General features: G+C 28.4%; 4 protein-coding genes across 7 annotated transcripts; 2 read left to right on the top strand and 2 right to left on the bottom strand.

Moving 5' to 3' along the window:
* Positions 1-163: 163 nt before the first annotated feature.
* LOC118074772 (uncharacterized) lies at positions 164-7,775 on the top strand. Of its 3 annotated transcripts, XM_035096221.1 has the most exons (9): positions 1,568-1,886; positions 2,669-2,718; positions 3,722-4,146; positions 4,230-4,666; positions 4,740-5,812; positions 5,873-6,196; positions 6,467-6,700; positions 6,868-7,308; positions 7,400-7,775. In XM_035096221.1, the coding sequence occupies exons 1-9, from the start codon at positions 1,874-1,876 to the stop codon at positions 7,421-7,423; spliced, it is 3,021 nt and encodes a 1,006-aa protein (XP_034952112.1). In that variant the 5' UTR covers positions 1,568-1,873; the 3' UTR covers positions 7,424-7,775. The 3 variants fall into 3 exon arrangements, with proteins under 3 accessions (XP_034952113.1, XP_034952112.1, XP_034952115.1); XM_035096222.1 differs by lacking the exons at positions 1,568-1,886; positions 2,669-2,718 and adding an exon at positions 164-211; XM_035096224.1 differs by lacking the exons at positions 1,568-1,886; positions 2,669-2,718 and adding an exon at positions 3,216-3,432.
* A 279-nt stretch (positions 7,776-8,054) lies between these two features.
* Positions 8,055-11,264, bottom strand: LOC118074773 (uncharacterized). Its single transcript, XM_035096225.1, has 9 exons — positions 10,755-11,264; positions 10,427-10,697; positions 10,185-10,348; positions 9,929-10,115; positions 9,735-9,854; positions 9,490-9,661; positions 9,070-9,419; positions 8,799-8,990; positions 8,055-8,722 (listed from the first exon to the last, which is right to left on the bottom strand). The coding sequence occupies exons 1-9, from the start codon at positions 10,863-10,865 to the stop codon at positions 8,556-8,558; spliced, it is 1,734 nt and encodes a 577-aa protein (XP_034952116.1). The 5' UTR covers positions 10,866-11,264; the 3' UTR covers positions 8,055-8,555.
* Positions 11,265-12,222: 958 nt separating this feature from the next.
* Positions 12,223-14,692, bottom strand: LOC118074699 (monocarboxylate transporter 1). Its single transcript, XM_035096128.1, has 9 exons — positions 14,357-14,692; positions 14,052-14,178; positions 13,836-13,979; positions 13,648-13,775; positions 13,431-13,577; positions 13,032-13,341; positions 12,795-12,950; positions 12,544-12,735; positions 12,223-12,459 (listed from the first exon to the last, which is right to left on the bottom strand). The coding sequence occupies exons 1-9, from the start codon at positions 14,474-14,476 to the stop codon at positions 12,305-12,307; spliced, it is 1,479 nt and encodes a 492-aa protein (XP_034952019.1). The 5' UTR covers positions 14,477-14,692; the 3' UTR covers positions 12,223-12,304.
* Positions 14,616-18,002, top strand: LOC118074696 (uncharacterized). 2 transcript variants are annotated; one of them, XM_035096123.1, is made up of 10 exons: positions 14,616-14,724; positions 15,538-15,650; positions 15,737-15,860; positions 15,923-16,137; positions 16,237-16,327; positions 16,404-16,714; positions 16,789-17,081; positions 17,153-17,445; positions 17,523-17,717; positions 17,776-18,002. In XM_035096123.1, exons 2-10 carry the CDS (start codon positions 15,621-15,623, stop codon positions 17,922-17,924), a joined length of 1,701 nt encoding a protein of 566 aa, XP_034952014.1. In that variant the 5' UTR covers positions 14,616-14,724; positions 15,538-15,620; the 3' UTR covers positions 17,925-18,002. The 2 variants fall into 2 exon arrangements, with proteins under 2 accessions (XP_034952014.1, XP_034952013.1); XM_035096122.1 differs by lacking the exon at positions 14,616-14,724 and having other exon boundaries at positions 15,368-15,650.
* The last annotated feature ends 45 nt before the right edge of the window (positions 18,003-18,047 follow it).

The following is an 18,047-nucleotide window of genomic DNA, read 5'->3' as shown; positions in this document are numbered from 1 at the left end:
TGTACATGATATAAGATTTATGTTTAATAGTGACAGACATGGGTTCTTAAGTTTGTTTGTTTTTTCTTAATATTGATTTATGAAAAAAATAATTTTTTATTAATTTTATTCTTTTTTCATTCATTAGTGTAATTAATAATATAGTGAAATATTTGTGCCAAAAAGTGTAATGCTACTCAAAAAAAATCTCTAAGAAATGTACCTGCGATTTGTAAGTATTTATTATATTTAAATTTAATTACAACATTTTTCCAATTTATTTACCTTTTTTTATGCAATTACATTCTATGAATTAATTATAAATTATGTGCAATCATAGAGAAACACTTATTTTCTGCATTTTTAAAAACAAATAATGCTGTCAATGTTTAGATAATGAAATAGATATTTAAAAAAAAAATTCACACCAATTATGTCAATAGGACTATTATAGAAATAAATATTATGTGAAAATAATTATCAGAGTTATTATATTTAAAATGAAGTAACCAATATTATATTATCAAAAAAGATTAAATAGTATGATGAGTTTACTCCATCAACAGAAAGTAAAATTAAATAACAGCTAGACTTTTTTTTTACATTAACTTGAATAAACAAATTGTTAGAAATTCATGTATATTATTTCTTGAAGTTTCGAGGTTTCAAGGCTTTGTTAAAAATATGCCGGAAATAAGTGAAAACACTTGACATTCACAAGGAAAGATTCATACTTGGCACTTTTATTTGGTGTGACCAACATATGAATTTTTTTATTTGAATGTTAAACATCAGAAAAAAATTCTCTACCCAAGTTATTTAATATTGAAAGAATGTAATTAAAAAGAGTAAAAATATATACTTTTTAGTGAGAATAATACTTTTTTTTTCACAAAATTAAATACTTTTAATTTAATTTACGACTATAATACAATTACTTAGATGTATTCTTTAGCTATTCATTTTCCATTTTCTCTTTTCAATTTAAAATATATATCTTTCCTCTTTACTTTGTAAATATTTTCCTTACTAATTTTCTCCTTGTCGCAAGTTCTATTGTTTTATACTTCATGTTATAATAGCTACAACCAAGCCGTTAGACGACCTCTTAAAATGAATTAGTCAAGGATTTAATCCAGAGAATCTTTTTTCCCACGAGAGAATTACGAGAACACAAAGTTAGGTTTATTTTAACGTTTATAAAATAGAATAACTAGACTTAATACATACTTGCTTTATGTTGACCTATTAACATTGCGATGGATCTGTCGACATACAAGTCACGACCGAATCTCCGGTTTTTTTCTGAAATTTCCTTTAATTATGCTAGGGATGTCTTGAAATACTAATTATCAACATCACCCGCCTAATTCATAAATAATTTAGCGATTAAAAATAATTACCATTCAAGGAAATAATATTCATTTAACAAGTGTTTAAATAAGATATCAAATAACTTGAGAAAATGGTTATTATTGAAAACTTAATTGGTATAAGTTACTAATGATATTCATTAGAAAGTGAATTTACTCGAATGCATATGAATAATTCATATGTAATTAATTTATTTATCTAAATAAAATTATGTTAAATAAATGGAATAAAGTATGTTCATGTGTTGAAGTTTAATATTGAATAACCATGATGCAGCATCCTCAATAGCTAGGTCGTGTATGCTAAAAGATTCAGCTTGATTTGACTCTCGCATAATCCTCACAGCCCACTTACCTACATTATCTCCTGTAATATATAGATATAGTGTTGTCAATTTCCGTTCGTGTGTCTCATTGCTTTGTTCCATAATGCTGTTTTCTTTTCATTTCAGTACCGGTCTCACCACTTTATACAATCATTTAACTATCTATAACTTGATCGTTTATATTGCTTTTAATTTATGATGACCACAGGTTAGGATGTATTTCATTATTAGCACTGAAATAAAATATATATGTATCAATTGTTGATTGAAATTTTCTGTTATAACCTCAATTAACTTGATAAATCGTTAAGGTTAGGCTTTATTAGCCTCAAATCACCTCAAATTTTTTCTCGTCAAACTGTACATTGTTTATTTTTTTTTCACGTAAAAAATATTTAGGAATATGTAAAAAAGTGGTATACACATCGGAAAACAAACATTGATAACACAAGTGTAATAATGATCGTAGAATAAATAATTTTTCAGTGAACGACTCACGACAAGTGCATCCGCCATGACACCTCAAAATTCAATTAAAAATTATTTATTCTACGATCATTATTACACTTGTGCTATCAATCTTAATTTTCTGATGTGTATACCACTTTTCTACATATTCCTAAATATTTTTTACATGAAAAAAAAATAAACAATGCACAGTTTGACGAGAAAAATTTGAGGTTAGTAAAGCCCAGCCTTAATAAATAATTGTTAAAATTTGCCGGCAAATTAGATAGATAATTAATGTAAGTAAATCAGCATACATATTGAGTATGAAAAATAATTAAATAATAATTTAACCAACTTGAATGCAAATTAGTTACGGTTTATTAGAATATTCTGGTGAATGCATAAACAGGCTAAAATCATCACTTCACACTTATCATAATTACTGTAATGTCGAAGGACGTTTTAAGTTATTAATTAGTGCTTGTGATTAGCTGTTAAAATGTAGTTCACTCTTCCTCCGATACTATTTATATATTCTAGGACGCTCACAAGGAAGAAATGAAAGAAAGCGCGGGAGAAGAGCTTCACTAGTGAGTAAAGTAAAAATAAATGAAGAAAGAAAAAGGAAAGAAAACATAGAGAACGGAAGAAACGATGGGGAAAATTTATCGTGAGAACGTTATTTCATTGATACGTGGAATTAAATGCCGGGAATTTATGTCTTTCATGAGTACCAGTTTAACTTGTTCACTTTCTGGCGATTGCTAACTGCATCACGATACACCTTCCGGCATTTAATAATCCACATATCTAGTGTGTAATCATTTCTGTTATCATTTCACGTAATAAAATGCATACAAATAGGTGTGAATGCAAAATACCTCGAAAAATTATTTTGAATAATTATTTTATAATCAATAACTATCATTTCATAATTTATCTACAATAAATTAATTTTCAAATAAACTTTCATTCATTATTATTTACATCAGATTTATATCTAGCGTTAAATTATAATTACTATAATTAACTCTATAATAATATTTTTGTTTTACCTTTTTTTTTGGTAAAAAAGTGATTATTTAAAGTGCTTAAAATAATAATAAGGTGTTATAAAGGTTATGTGTAATTAGGCTATCAAAATTTCATGTTTTTTGTTTGGGTGAGCATCAACAAAAAAACAGGACAAATTCTAGATTATCTTTATGCATCGATACTCCGAACTAGCATTCTCATTCAAGAAGACGTCTTTCAGAAAGTTAGAGGTCGTTGGTACAAAATAATTCTCATGCATTGACCTACTTGTTAGTATTATTGCACCTATTTTCCCTTCTTATGCTATTTATCATTTAAAATAACTACAGTATTAAAGTTATTTCATCATTTAACCATCATTTGTCATAAATGCTACTTAATGATTTTTTACACGATCGTTTGAGTTTCCAAAAAAGAGAAATTGTTAGTAGCATTGTTTCTTTGATGTGATTGTTATCTATATACCCTGTTGAATAAATTACACTAAGTCTTAATATTACTCTTTTTATTTTTAATAGCATTAAATAGAAAATCTAATAAATTTTAATTTTTTTACAGAGCCTTACGTGCCTCATTTTTTTAATATATTTCCACGGCACGATATCGGCTAAAAATAATGGACATCGTCCGGTCATCTTTCCTCGTCGTCACCATAGAAGAGCTGCGGGTCCAAGTGAATTTTTAACTCCACCACCTCCAGGTCCACAGTATCATCATAAACCTCAATTTCCAAATGGCCCTATTAAGCACGGAAAAAACTTGAATCCTCCATCTTCACCACCAACAGAAAATCCAGGATATTTTTTCAGATTGATGAAATGGTTGAATCCTTTTGGAAGAGATTTACCACCTCAACCAGCACTGCCGATGCCTAAGAGTAATTTTCATAATGCTCAATCGGAATATTTACAACCTCCTCCTCCACCACCTCAAAATACCTACAGGCCACCGCTTTCAGTTTCTCAAGCTACTCAATACCATCCGTAAGTATTTGCATTTTTATTTTAATTTATTATATCTATATTCTTAGCTCTTTAATTAATCTGCTATGGTATTCTATTTTTAGATCTAATCAAATACTTCCACAACCACCACTACCTCCACAAGGCCAATCATATTCACCACCAATAAATAAAGGAAAAGATTGTAATCCATGCAATACTGCACCTTGGATCCCAATACATCAAGAAACTGCACGTAATCCAATTTACGCGAATCCTCCAGAAGCATCAGGGTCATATGATTTAGGACAGCATGAAGGTATCGAAGTTCAAACGTCGAATTTCCATCAAGGTCCTCCAGCTCAAGAAGTGAAACCTCCAGACTTTGGTTATGGAGTACCGACAAATTTAGATCACAAAGTATTGATTCCTTCACAAAATCTCAATGTACCACAAGCACAATTTGATTCACCTTTCACAGGACCTATTCCCAATCCTCATATGTATCCTGGTGCTATACCGCCACTCTATAAAGCTGCGGACTTTCATCCTGAAGAAAATGGTATGGAAATTTTTTTTTGAATGTATGCATTGTTTTTTATTTATTGCTAATCTAAAAAAATAAAAAATTTCAGAACAACAAGCTTTACATTCCGAAATTTCATCGCAATTAATTCAAACTCCGACTCAACAAGAAAATTCTTTTACCAATCCTTCGGACGAATCACTGAATCATCATTTCTTCCCTGAATCAGAACTTCCGCACTCATCTGAAGGCTATGTTGATGCACTTCCATCTAATACAGAAATTAGTCCCGATTCAGATCAACTTCCTACCTTGGGAGAATTTCATGACAATAGAGGATCTAGTTCGAATTCTCATCAAGTACTTTACCCCACTCTTGAACATGGAATCTTACCAGAGACTTTAAATCCAACAATTGATACTCTTCCGATAAATTCACAACCTTTTGATACAAGATTAAATGAAGAAAATTCCTATTCATATGAAACACCAAATAAACAACATATTATTCATGTTGAACAGTCTCCTGTAATAGATCTGTCTCACAGTAACTCTGATGAATCAACGTTCACTAACGCAGATGCTCCAGTGATCCTTCAAAATTCAGATGGAACCTTTGGAATCAATGCCACTTTTCCCAACAGAAATTCTACTCGTATTGTGTGGCCTGAGGACCAAAAGAACGAAACATCATTTGCACAATTGAGGCCAAAATATGCTCAAGGCAGTAGTATTAAGTTAAACAAAAATAGTAATCGAGGTGATTATAATAATGATGATGATAATGATGATGATGATATTCAAGCATATGAGGACAATTCTGATCCTTTGTTAGGCCAAGGAACAAGTGAATCTCGGAATATATCATCAATTCTTATTCAAGTATTCCAAAACACCAACAATCAGACAAGACATCAACAAGAATTAGTATTAAAAAACATATCCACAACAATAAATAACACAGAACAAGGCATTCTAAATGATCTGATGAAATCCTATGACAAGTTTGAAAGAAATATTATTGCATTGAAGCGACCAGAAAATTCATTTGACTTAAAAAATAATAATTCAGAATCGGAATTTGGCATGTCTCCAAGAAAAGAAAATACTGACACTTTCAAAGGACTAGATAGAAATTCAAAGTCTGCGAGTCAACAACAAGGAATTAAAAAAAATAAGCAGGTATTTAGAAAGTTAAAAAAAAATTTATTCAAGTGAAATATTAATTAATGTTTATTCTAGGTACAAATTATAATACCCTATACATCACAGTATACACCTGGACCTTTCCATCTTTCTGTTAATCAATGGAATAACACTGAGTTGGACAAAAATCAAGATCACAAAATATCAACAAATGAATCAAATTACAATAAAACTAATCAAGGAGAAATAAGAAAAGATAAAAAACTAACGAAAAAAGATCAAGATGACTTCTTCTATGATATAAAAGCTTTGAACAACCTTTCAAGAGGTGATATATTGAAGACTAAAGCTCTATCATTACCAAATGATTCCATTATTGAGAGAAAACTACAAAAAAATATTGATAATTGGACTATTCAGGTAAGAAGTATCTTAATTTATTTTTAAAAGAAATTACAATTAATTATATATAATTGAAACATTCAATTCATTCAATAAAAATCTATCTACGAGTAATGAAGTCTATGTTAAAAACATGCAATTAAATATTAAATTATATAAAGTATCAGAAGAAAATAATATTTAAGATGTAGGATGTATATTTATTTGCAACTTTTTATTGACATCATGATCCTCTGACCCAGCAAAACAGTGAGTTGATTTCTCATCCGCTTTTCTCTTTCGCTTCAGGAATATTCCAGAGGAACGACAGCAAGTATCGCTACACCGAGTGTTTCTCATCCACATCTAACACAATCTAAACAGATACCAGAGACATATTTAACCACTACTGAACCTGTTTCCACTGTAACTATTATTCAGGATCCAAAGAGCACCCTCGGAAATACATTAAATGGTTTCAATTTTAACGATTTGGATCATGAAGTGTCGTCAAGTAATCAAGTTGATGTATCACATCCACAGGTAATGAATAATCATTGAAATATTTGTTAAATAAGTGACAATTATCATTATTATTATTATAATTAAAAAATTTTATCTTCCGGGAATTTATAAATGTACTGATTTAATTATTTTTCAAAGAATACATAATTTATGATTTAATTTATAATTGCAATAATTTGATTCAGGTATTATTATCACGCGCAAGTTCCCAGAGATCATCTGCAGAATTAGATTCAATATCACCAACAGCTGATATGAATGGTGCGAGTGGTGAAGACAGTTCTTGGGAACAACTTCCGGTCTCAATTTCACCATTAAGTAATGAGCGTGTGTATGTTGTTACGCCACAGACAACATTAAAACCTACAAGTTTTAATAGTAATTTAACTGATGAAAGAACCAAGGTAGAGAATGAGAGCAGCAATAATAATTCGACAGCACAATTTGAGTCAATTGAAAGAGCATATCAAGTATTGCCTCAGGCAGTAAATAATCTTGCTGTTGCGTCGACTGGACCAGCTGAGGTTCCATTATGGGGCATTATGGAACACGATGAATATGCTTCGTCGTTTAATACGTCGAATAAAAAATTAGAAAAGCCGATTCTTTATACAGGTCATTCTAAGGTAAATTAATTATTGCCAATCTCATCAATAACTATGCATTTGTTTCCATTAAATCTCTTACAATATTTATGTGTTCTATTTTTTATTTCAGGTTTCACGAACGAATCAACATTAATGTTTGTAGTTTAAATTAAGTGTAAAATATTAGTGTACGTGTTTTCAAGAGACTGTTAAGATTAAATTTACATGTGAACATTGACTTCAAGATGTAATGGAAACGTTGAACATTTGAATGTATTAGAAATATTTATAGTTTTAAGGATTCAAGCTCAATAAGATAGCTGCAACTAAACATGATCATAAAGATCAAGATAACTGAACAACTTAATGCTAAATAGTTTTCATAGATTATTTTAATAATTATTTATTACAAATTCTCAATCATGGCCAGTATGACATTGAGTCTACATATGTACTTTTATACGTATATTAAGTATTAAGTCAATAAATTATATTGTGTCCATGTAGCGTAGAAAAATTTTTATACAGAAAACAGTATATGAGAAATTGATCCAAAGAGAGTATAAAGAAATGTAAATACTGCAAAAATATGAAATCAAAAAAGAAAGAGGTTCAATAGGTAAAATATTATTTCATAAAGATGAATTATTACTGACAATCATTTATATTAGCTTGAAAGAATGTAATGTACATATTTATATTAATTATTTTTTAAAGAAATTAAATTTTCACTTTTTTATTTAGCAGTGGAAAAAAAAATTTTGATAGTGTAGTGTTTTGTTTAGTAATGAATTTATTTAAGACTATTAACAAAATATATTTATGAAAATTTTCAAAATACAATTACTCGTAGTAAAGAGAGTTTAATGTTTCACAAAGTATTTTCAGGGTCGATGATTTTTACAAAAGAAACGAAAGGCTATAGAACTTGGCACAAAGTCATGAACCGTGAGAATGTAAATGCCGGAAGATTGTAGAAAAGCGTCTCATTGTTTCATGATACTCGGTGAATTACCCAGTGACTTGTTCTATAATAAGAGACACCAAGAATTGCCTTGTGAGTAATTAAAAAACTGTTTCAAGAGTAAAATGATCAAACAAGGACGCGACCTTAATGAGGTAGTGAATGTATTATATGCATAATGAAAAAAGAGGACTATGTAATTCATTCATGATAGTGCTAAAAAAGATAAGTACACATCTAATTAATTTTAAATAAATTGTCCTACAATTTTCTTTCTTTTTTAATTTAATGACAAATAAATACTTAATCTTAAGTATTTAAATTATTCATGTGGTGTTACTGCTTGATACTGGTTCTTATCTTCTTCTGATTTACTAATACGTTTGGTAATACACATTTCGATCATCGACATTATTATAGTAAGTGCTGTCATCGAATTTATAATAATTATACAAACTACAAAACTACCTTTCAATTCTCGCATTATTCCTAAAACGAAAAATAAATTAAATGTTAGTATCTTCTTAATTGAATTAAAATAAAAATTTAATAAAAAAATCAGTACCCATAATAGGACTAAGCACCATGAGTATTATTCCATTAACAAAAATTTGGATTCCAGCAGCATGTGGCAATCGATCAATTGAAACATAACTAGGAATTACTAAAGACATAAAAACAGATCGAAATCCTTTGGAAAATCCTACACCAGTAGCCATTATCATCACAGCAATATAATCAGTATAAAATATCAATACTATAAATGACAACAAGACAATTATGTAGCTAAAGATAAATTTAAAATAATTAAAAAAATATGATGATTAAATACATACTACTTCTACTAATAATTAACATCATCAAACTGACTAGATATATATTTCTAGGTGTCTGGCATAGCCGCTCGCCAATAAATGGAGCAAAGCCACGTGTTAATAGATCAACAGTAGCCATAACACTCATCACTGTAGCTATCTGCTTTGTGGTAAAATCCATATCTTTTAAGATAAATGGAATGAGAATAGAAAAATTCATTTCAGCAAACATAGCTATAGATATTCCCAGCATTATGTTGACATAAATTGGATCACACAAAAGAGTTAAATCAAAAAAATTAATTACTTGATTGAAGAATTTTTTTAAGCATTTATCATCGATGGAATCTTCTAATTTATTTTCTTTTAATCTAAAATAAAATTTCTCTTGATTATTAATATTTATAAATTTTCAATTAAGTAAACGAGGAGGTACATTACATTTCATTGTTTTTTAAGCAAATATCATATAGCTTATTGCAACTTTTTTGATGAAATTCTTTATCATCTATCTCATTTCGTAGGTAATCATCAATTGATTTCTTTTCATAAACCATTACTTCATCATAAATCATTAGACAGCTTCCCAAATGCACTGATTCCATGCTTTTGACTGATAAAAAACAATTTCTCATTGATAAAATAAATAATGTTATGTTGTTTTTTAATTAGTCATCAAGATTTACCTGAGTTCCACCATTTATGTGATGGATTGTTGATCATAAATTCATTATTTGTCATTTCTACTATATCATGAATTGATTGAGCATGTCCAATAATCTCTTGTCCATCAGAATTCGAAACAACTGATAAATTAGAATTAAATAAGTTAATATCTTTTATGAATTTCAATTATCTAAAATCTTTGATTAATATCTACCTAAGTCTCGTTCATCTATGATTGCTTGAATTTTTTTTTCGACTTTATTGACTTCAAGTGATTGTTGACAACTATTTTTATTTTGGAGTTGATTATTTATACGTTTAGTATGCCATTTGACAGGTTGAAGTAATAAAGCAGCACATACTGTATGTAGTGCTAATCCTCCTAGAATAATCATTACTCCCTGAAAAACATAAAGATTTAATAGTTTTGAATATTTGCCAGTATTAAATAAATGATATTTTTTATTTACTTGAGAAGTATAGGAATTAAGTAAAATTGATACTAATTGTGGCATCAAAATAGGACCAAGACCTGTAATAGTCATTCCCATTCCCATTGCTCGTCCTCTTTTTTCTAAAAAATATGTATTCAGTGCAAGTGAAAATGCCGACATTCCTAAACCAATACCAAACGCTAAAATAATTTTTTTCATAATTAGTAGATATTTTATTTAATTAATTTGAAGAAATAAATTGCAAGAAACATACACACATGTTAAAATACCATACGATATCAAAAAATGTACAAAAGTTTTGGCAAATGAAGTTAGAAGAAGACCTATCGAGAACATCAATCCTCCAGCTATTGCAATTTTTCTGTAACCAAATATCTGTAAAAGTGGGCCATGAGTCAGACCCATCAGCATTCCAAATGACATATTCGTGCTCATAATTATAGTTCCGTCAGTATGAGAAATTTCATACAAGGGAAACAAATCTTTGAAAATTATTCCCAATCCTGTGATTAATGGAACCATTATGAGCTAGAAAAATTTAACATTATGAAATTATTTATAACATAATCAATTAATTTTACATACATTGTTCACAGCAAACGCCACGACGATCATCCATCCCCATCCTCCATCAGGAGGTTTCATTGTCTCTTCAACTTGATCATTAGTTTTGATTCGTTCTTTCATTGCAGCCATGTCATTTAAAATTTATTTATCTAGTAAATTGAGTGTTTTTTTTAATTTACATGCATAGTTTATCAATATATTACTGCAAACACATGATCACTATTTTCTCTTGTATTGAAGAAAGTATGTTAAAATCCAACAACATTTGACACGTGAACTTTTATAGTTACTGAAGCATCTTATTGTTAACTGTCTAATATCACATGAAGTCTTATTTAAAGATCTTTAGATGTTCTTCCGGCCAATAGAAGAGACATTAACTCATATATTAAACATAAAGCATAGACTATAATAAAACTGTGCCAGCATGAGGACTATAGAACTCTGGGTTTATAGTAGAAACTGTAACTGAGATAAATTTCAACTTTTATCTAATCATTAGAATGTACTGGGAACATTATTTCGTTTTTTTTTTATTTTTTGATAATTTTAATATAATATAATGGATGTTAAATTATCACCAATAAATAATAATTATTATGTACTTTTCTTAAATTAATACTGATTTTTTATTTCATTAAAATTTTTTAACTGTCCACTGATAAAAATTATATGATAACTATATATTCTTACTTCATTTATTTATATTCATATTAATAATGAATAATGAACCCAATTAAGTGTATACTATTTGTACATTATCTTTGTTTGCATAGTGTTATCAAATGAATGATTTTTTTTTTAATTGATAGAAGACACATATTTGTGGTTATAATGTAATTTTTAAATTGAAAATATTTTGACTCTTATACCAAAGACGTCATTGAATTAATCTCAATAAATTCAAACAATATAAACAAATAAAAGTAGAGATTTAGTTTTAATTGTTAATTATTGTGATGTTGGTGTAAGAATTTTAAATTTATTGGATTTTTATCGTTATCTTTTCTATTTGAGATATGATAAACACCATTTTATCGTACCTTTACCTTATTAGATTTTTTTCAATCCAATAATAAATAAATAATTCAATTATTAGAGTCACAATAGATAAGAATTAATTTTATATGTAAATTATGGAAATGAGAATTGCGTTATTAATTTATAAAATACAAAAAGGTATTATGGAGAAAAGTAATTAAATTACTGGACATGATGTCGAACAGTCACTGATGCTTCATAATAAGTGAAAGTAATATAAAAATGTACTTTGTAAGACATCCTCGTTTATCTCTTGCTGTTGATTTCTCTTTAACAAAATTGATCACGTTCCATATTTTTTTGGATGCTTAAAATTAGCAATGGTGTTACCATTTCTGAATTTAAATAACACAGTCCAAAAATATTGTTGACATCAATTTTAATTAACATACATACATCTATAATTCTTAAACATTAAATTATAATACTTATCCATATATTATACCATTACAATGAATGTATAATTTATTTATTATTAATCTAGTTATTTTATAAATGATGGTGTATATGTACAACATTATATGTATTTATGAAATTGAACTCACATCTTTTTCAGGTTTTCGTTTTTCATGAAGTTTAATCCACAGAAATTCTACACTCCAGCTGATAAAGCAAATAAAAATCAAACCACTCATTGCGTGCAGGCAAATTCTGTAACTACCACTATAATCTCTCACGAAACCTTGGATTGAAATAGGAATAAAATAAAATGATTGAATAAATTGATGCTTTTGTTGAATTTACATATTAATTTCTAATTACATACCAACAAGTGGGCTCAATGCAAGAGAAAAGCATCCTTTTGACACCATGAAAAGTCCAATAGCATGGGGTAAACTTTTTAATGAGCATGTTTCAGAAACGGAAAGTAATAAATTTTGTATAGCAGCACCACGAATGAAACCATTGATAATGAGAATTATATAAAGCCAGGTACCTTTTGAACGTTCTGCTAATACTGAAAAAGCAGCATTTTATTTCAGGTATATTATGAAAATCTTTTAATAATAAGCATACTTGATCGTCCAACTGCAACAAAGAAGGCATTTATCCAAAATAAACGTCTCTTTTTAAATCCAAGCTTGTCATATATTATCGGCAGAACAATACGAGCAACAATATCAGTGAATGCTGTTAGAGATAAGCATGTTGCTACTTCTCCTTCTGTCATACCTATTTTAAAAAAAATATTACCAGTTGATGTTATCATTTTTTAAGGTATAAAAATCATTTGATTGCTGTTTTATTACTGACCTACACTATTTCGCAGAAAGAAGGGTGTCATCAATTTGAAATTTGTTTCAGCAACATTGAAGAGACTTAAACCACAAATGACATTTAAATAAGAGTAATTTTTGAAGAGATTTAAGTCAAATAAATCTGTGAATACTACAAATAAGTCACTATGTCGATCTTTTTTTTCGTTCTGATTTTTTTCTTTCTCTTCATTCAATATCTCTTCTGAAGCTTCAGTATTATTTTCATTCTTTCCATTTTTTACCACCAAAAGTGACTCTACTTCTCTTCTTTCCTTATGAATCTTTAATTCATTACTATCAAGTGACTGTCATGATGGAAAACATTATATAAAAATGTATAATTTAATTATTTTTCAGATGAAGAAATAATTGAAAACATGAGAAAAATTCATACCCGAAGATTTTGTTTTTTAAAACTAATTGTCTTGGTTGGTTTAAGAGGTCGAAGGAAACAGGATCCAATAATTGAATGCATAGATAGACCTCCAAATATAAGCATAGTTCCTTTAAATCCATATAGGCCAAGAAATAAATGAGCGGCCTAATGTTAATGTTTATTATAAATTGAATAATTTTTGTTTTATTTGTAACATTTAAATTAATCTCTTTACTTGTGGTACGAGCATCATAGCTATCGTGGTGCCAGCTGAAGAAAAACCCACTGCTTGACCTTTTTTTTTATCAAAGTATGTGTTCAATGCTACGAAAGCTGATGCCACAGCTAACCCAGTTCCAACACCTGAAACATTTGAACAACAAATAATTCACTTGAATTATTATCAATTAAATTCAATATTACCTGTCAAAATACTGTAAGTTACCAATATATGTGCTATACTGGTAGCATAAGCTGTAAGAACCAGTCCAGTGCAGCTTAGCAAAGATCCACATATTGCAACTTGTCTGAAGGAGAATTTATTCAACAATGGTCCAACGAAAATTCCTAAAACATGGTGATTTGAAATTTTTAATATCTAGAAAATTGGATGCAAAATGAGTTTTAATGATTTTTTACCTGAAAAGTTCATACAGGCATCAAGAACACTAAGAACTGAAGACGTCTTGGTGGAATCAACTTTAAGATCAGTCAATAGATCGTTGAAAATAAGTCCGAAGGATGGATCAAGTGATCTTAATGAGAGCTGATAAATAATATCATTTTAACAGTCAATAGAATTGATAGATATGCAGTCCATGTCAAGATAATAAAGAAATAATTCTTTATGAAAGAATTTTAAAAATATTTCAATTCTAATGAAAGATGAATTGATTGATAAAAGCTAATGGCTATAAAGTTGATTAAAAATAATCTTTATTTACCGTAATCAAACTACTGCCAAAGCAGACAAACCATCCCCAACCACCATCTGGTGCTTTAGGCTTGTGCTCTTCAACCTTTTTATCTTTGGTAATTGTCTCAGAATTATTAGCTTCAGACATCTTGAATAAGAATGTACGCTATTTGAGACTTCTGCACTTAACTATACACTGATTGCTCGAATATCTTGTTAGTACTTGAAATAATTCAATGTCGAATCACATGTTGTCCAACTCTACTTTCATCAACTTATCTTTTCATTTTCAATAGTGGAGATAACTTATCTGATTATATTTTGAAATCAATTGCTTCATTAACATAGTGCTTGTATTATTGTATATTAGGTTTTAATTCATTAAATCAAATATTGGTAAATAATTTGTTATTATTTTGTTTTATTATAATTGAGTAGCATTTGATATGTAATTTTTGTTATTCTCTCATAGATATCACAACTACTGTATTATTAGATCTTGATTTTTTATCAATATTTACCAATGTGATACCATAATGATATGAAATACCTTTTTATAACTATTATTAAATATTGTTAATACTATTCTGTTAAATTCTCAGAATTTTTATAACGTTTTTCCTCTTCATTGATAATATTATGAAATATTATTCTACACAAAAATAGTATTTATTGACTCATTTAGAGTGATAAGTTCAATTATAAAATTTGGTAAAACCATTTTTATCTAATATATTTGGTTGAAAATAAAAAAATTACTATAAATAATAAATAATATGTAATGAATAAATATTCATAGTTACATGAAATGTAATGTGAAATTTGTATACGTAATCATTTAACTTAATATTGATTTGCTTTTCACTTATGATTGTGATAATAATAGGCAATAATTCATTCATATTACAAGGCGAAAAAGCTTTACTCATTGTGTCATCCAAAATATTAATAGATAAGCGATCTTTTCAGTAAATAATTTCATAAACGACTCTGAGTATTTCTTGTTTTCACTTTATTCTCTTAGTTAGAAGGTGTTTTTTCACATCTAAACATCACTTAATATCTACATTATCATTCTTTTAATTTTATTGAAAATTAATACTCTGCTATCGAGATTATCTAGAGAAATCATATACTCAAAAGATATTTATATACATTTCTTTTTTATATGAATATTATTTATTATGGATGATCGTAAATGTGATATAGAAAAAAAAGAAAATAAAACTGATGCTGAAGAGATTGAGGAATTAACGCTTGAAGATTTAGCACCAGAGGGAGGATGGGGATGGATGATTGCACTTGCATTGATTATTGTTTTTGTGAGTTTTTTATTTATTTATTTATTTTCTTCATAATCTAAAAGAATAAATCATTAGATATTTGATTAATTTAAAATATAATCTAGGTAACGACATTCAGTGCAGGTATGTGCTTTGCTATCATTTTTGGAGAGTTTTTCGAATCAACTGAGTCTGGCTCATCAATGACGATATTGAACTCTGTTTTTATGATAAGCTTTTCTCTCTCAGGTGGGTTACACTGATAAAATTTCTAATGATTAAAACGATTGATTATTTATTATGAAACTTAGGTGTCATGACAAATGCTTTGCTTCAAAAATTTTCATTACGAATGGTCAGCATAGGAGCAGCAGTTCTGTACTCTATTCCCAACATTCTTGCAGCATTTGTTACTCATGTATATCAATTGGCAATTATATTCTTTATTCAAGGCATTGGCGCAGGTCTAATGAATACAATATGCAGTGCTAATTTTAATGCTTTTTTTGTTAAAAAAAGAGCCAAGGTATCTCTAATATTACCATTTTTTTAAGACAATAGAATATTTTTACATATGTAAAATAATTTTGATCTAAATCATTCAGTAATCATGTTTATTTATCAGATAATGGGTGCTGCTCAAGTAATAATAGGTATTGGTGGCATTGTTTATCCATTACTTGTTGAAAAAATGATGTCTGCTTATGGATTTCGAGGTAGATTTAATCAAAGTAATTTAATTACATCTAATTACATGGTATTAACATGAAGTGTATTTAATTGTAATCTTAGGAACTGCTGCATTAATTGGTGCAATGAGTTTGAACAGCATTGTAGGAATGATGATGATGCATCCAGTGGAGTGGCACATCAGAGATCCAAATGAAGTCTTGAAGGAAAAACGAAAACAAAATGTGAAAAAAGAATTGCAAGATTTATCATCTAAACTATCTTACAATCCAACATCACTTATGAATTCGTCTGATCGTCGTTCAACGATACATGTAATGCGTAATTTCACTGAACTAAATCGATGGGATAGTCTTGGAAGCTTGAAAAATAATCTGCCCCATCATAAATCATTACGAATGATTGATTCTCAAGCAAGTGGTTTGACAATAAAATACTTATTTTTATATTTATTTTCCTGTTATTAAAGAAAATAATTTTTCATCAGGAAAATGAATCTAATAATACTCATGTTGAGTCAATTGATCGTCCAAGATCGAAATCAATGCGAATACCTTTGTGTGAAAGTTTATCAGTAGCATCAGTGTCATCAATAGCATCAGGATCTAGTATTAGAAATATTACTGGTGCTTTAATCAATTCTCAACGTCAAGTAGAATTAATATTAAAAGCTACAGCTAATGAGTCAAAGAAGACGGAATCTTCAGAGCTAATTCAAAACAGACAGATCAGAATAGTTAGACAAAAATCAATAAGTCAAAATGATGAACAAACCTTTTCGTAAATATTTTTTTTTTTAATTAGAATCAAGAAATTATTTTCAATGATTTGATTAATTTTTTTTTTTGCAGTGAAATGATAGAGAATTTATTTGAACTTTCGTTATTGAAAGATCGTACTTTCATGATAATGAGTGTAGGAATAAGTTTTGTGTTTTTAAGTGATTTTACATTCTCGTCATTACTACCACTAGCGATGCTCCAATCAGGATATAAAAATAGCGATGCTGCCATGACAATTACAGTTTCTGCAGCTGCTGAATTAGCATCGAGAATATTATTTTTAATTTTAACATTATTTATAGATGTTCGAGCTAAAGTTATCTTTTTCTTTGCAATGATTGTTTTGGGATTTGCTAAATTCGGTAGGCAAATGATTATTTTATCATCTTTGATACAGTTCAAAAATAAATTAATATTAAGAGCATAATTTTGTTTGAAGCTTTTTTCAGCTTTGGAACGAATTTGATTGGAATTTTAGTATGTACTGCACTGATTGGTATGGTTCGGTCATTCATTCTGGTATCACAACCTTTGGTAGTGGTTGAAAATTTTCCAGTAGAAAAGTATGCTGTTTGTTATGGAATATTCACTCTTGTTAATGGAGTTGTGATGGTCATTCTCGGTCCATTAGTAGGTAAGTTCCAATATAATTAATTAATAATGCAAATTAATTTAATCATAAAATTTTTTAGGATTTATCAAAGATATTACAAATAGTTTTGATATATGTCAGCTTGTTTTAATTGCAATTAATTGTGCATTCATTATTCCTTGGGCAATAGAACTTCTCATGGATTATCGAAAGTCAAAAAAAGAAAGAAAGATTAATGCTCTACTGTAATATGAAGATGATATTATTTTTATCAATATTGTTATTGTGATTATTGTTGCATAAAAATAAAATTTTTTACAAACTTTATATCTCAAAAAAATTTTTATTAAACTTATCATTAATAGATATATA

Source organism: Chelonus insularis, unplaced genomic scaffold (assembly GCF_013357705.1).
Source record: "Chelonus insularis isolate UGA/USDA-ARS -01 unplaced genomic scaffold, ASM1335770v1 contig_139_pilon, whole genome shotgun sequence".
In the NCBI taxonomy this organism is placed as follows: Eukaryota; Metazoa; Arthropoda; class Insecta; order Hymenoptera; family Braconidae; genus Chelonus; species Chelonus insularis.
The sequence above is the reverse complement of the archived record's forward strand: the minus strand, read 5'-3'. Positions and strand labels throughout refer to the sequence as shown.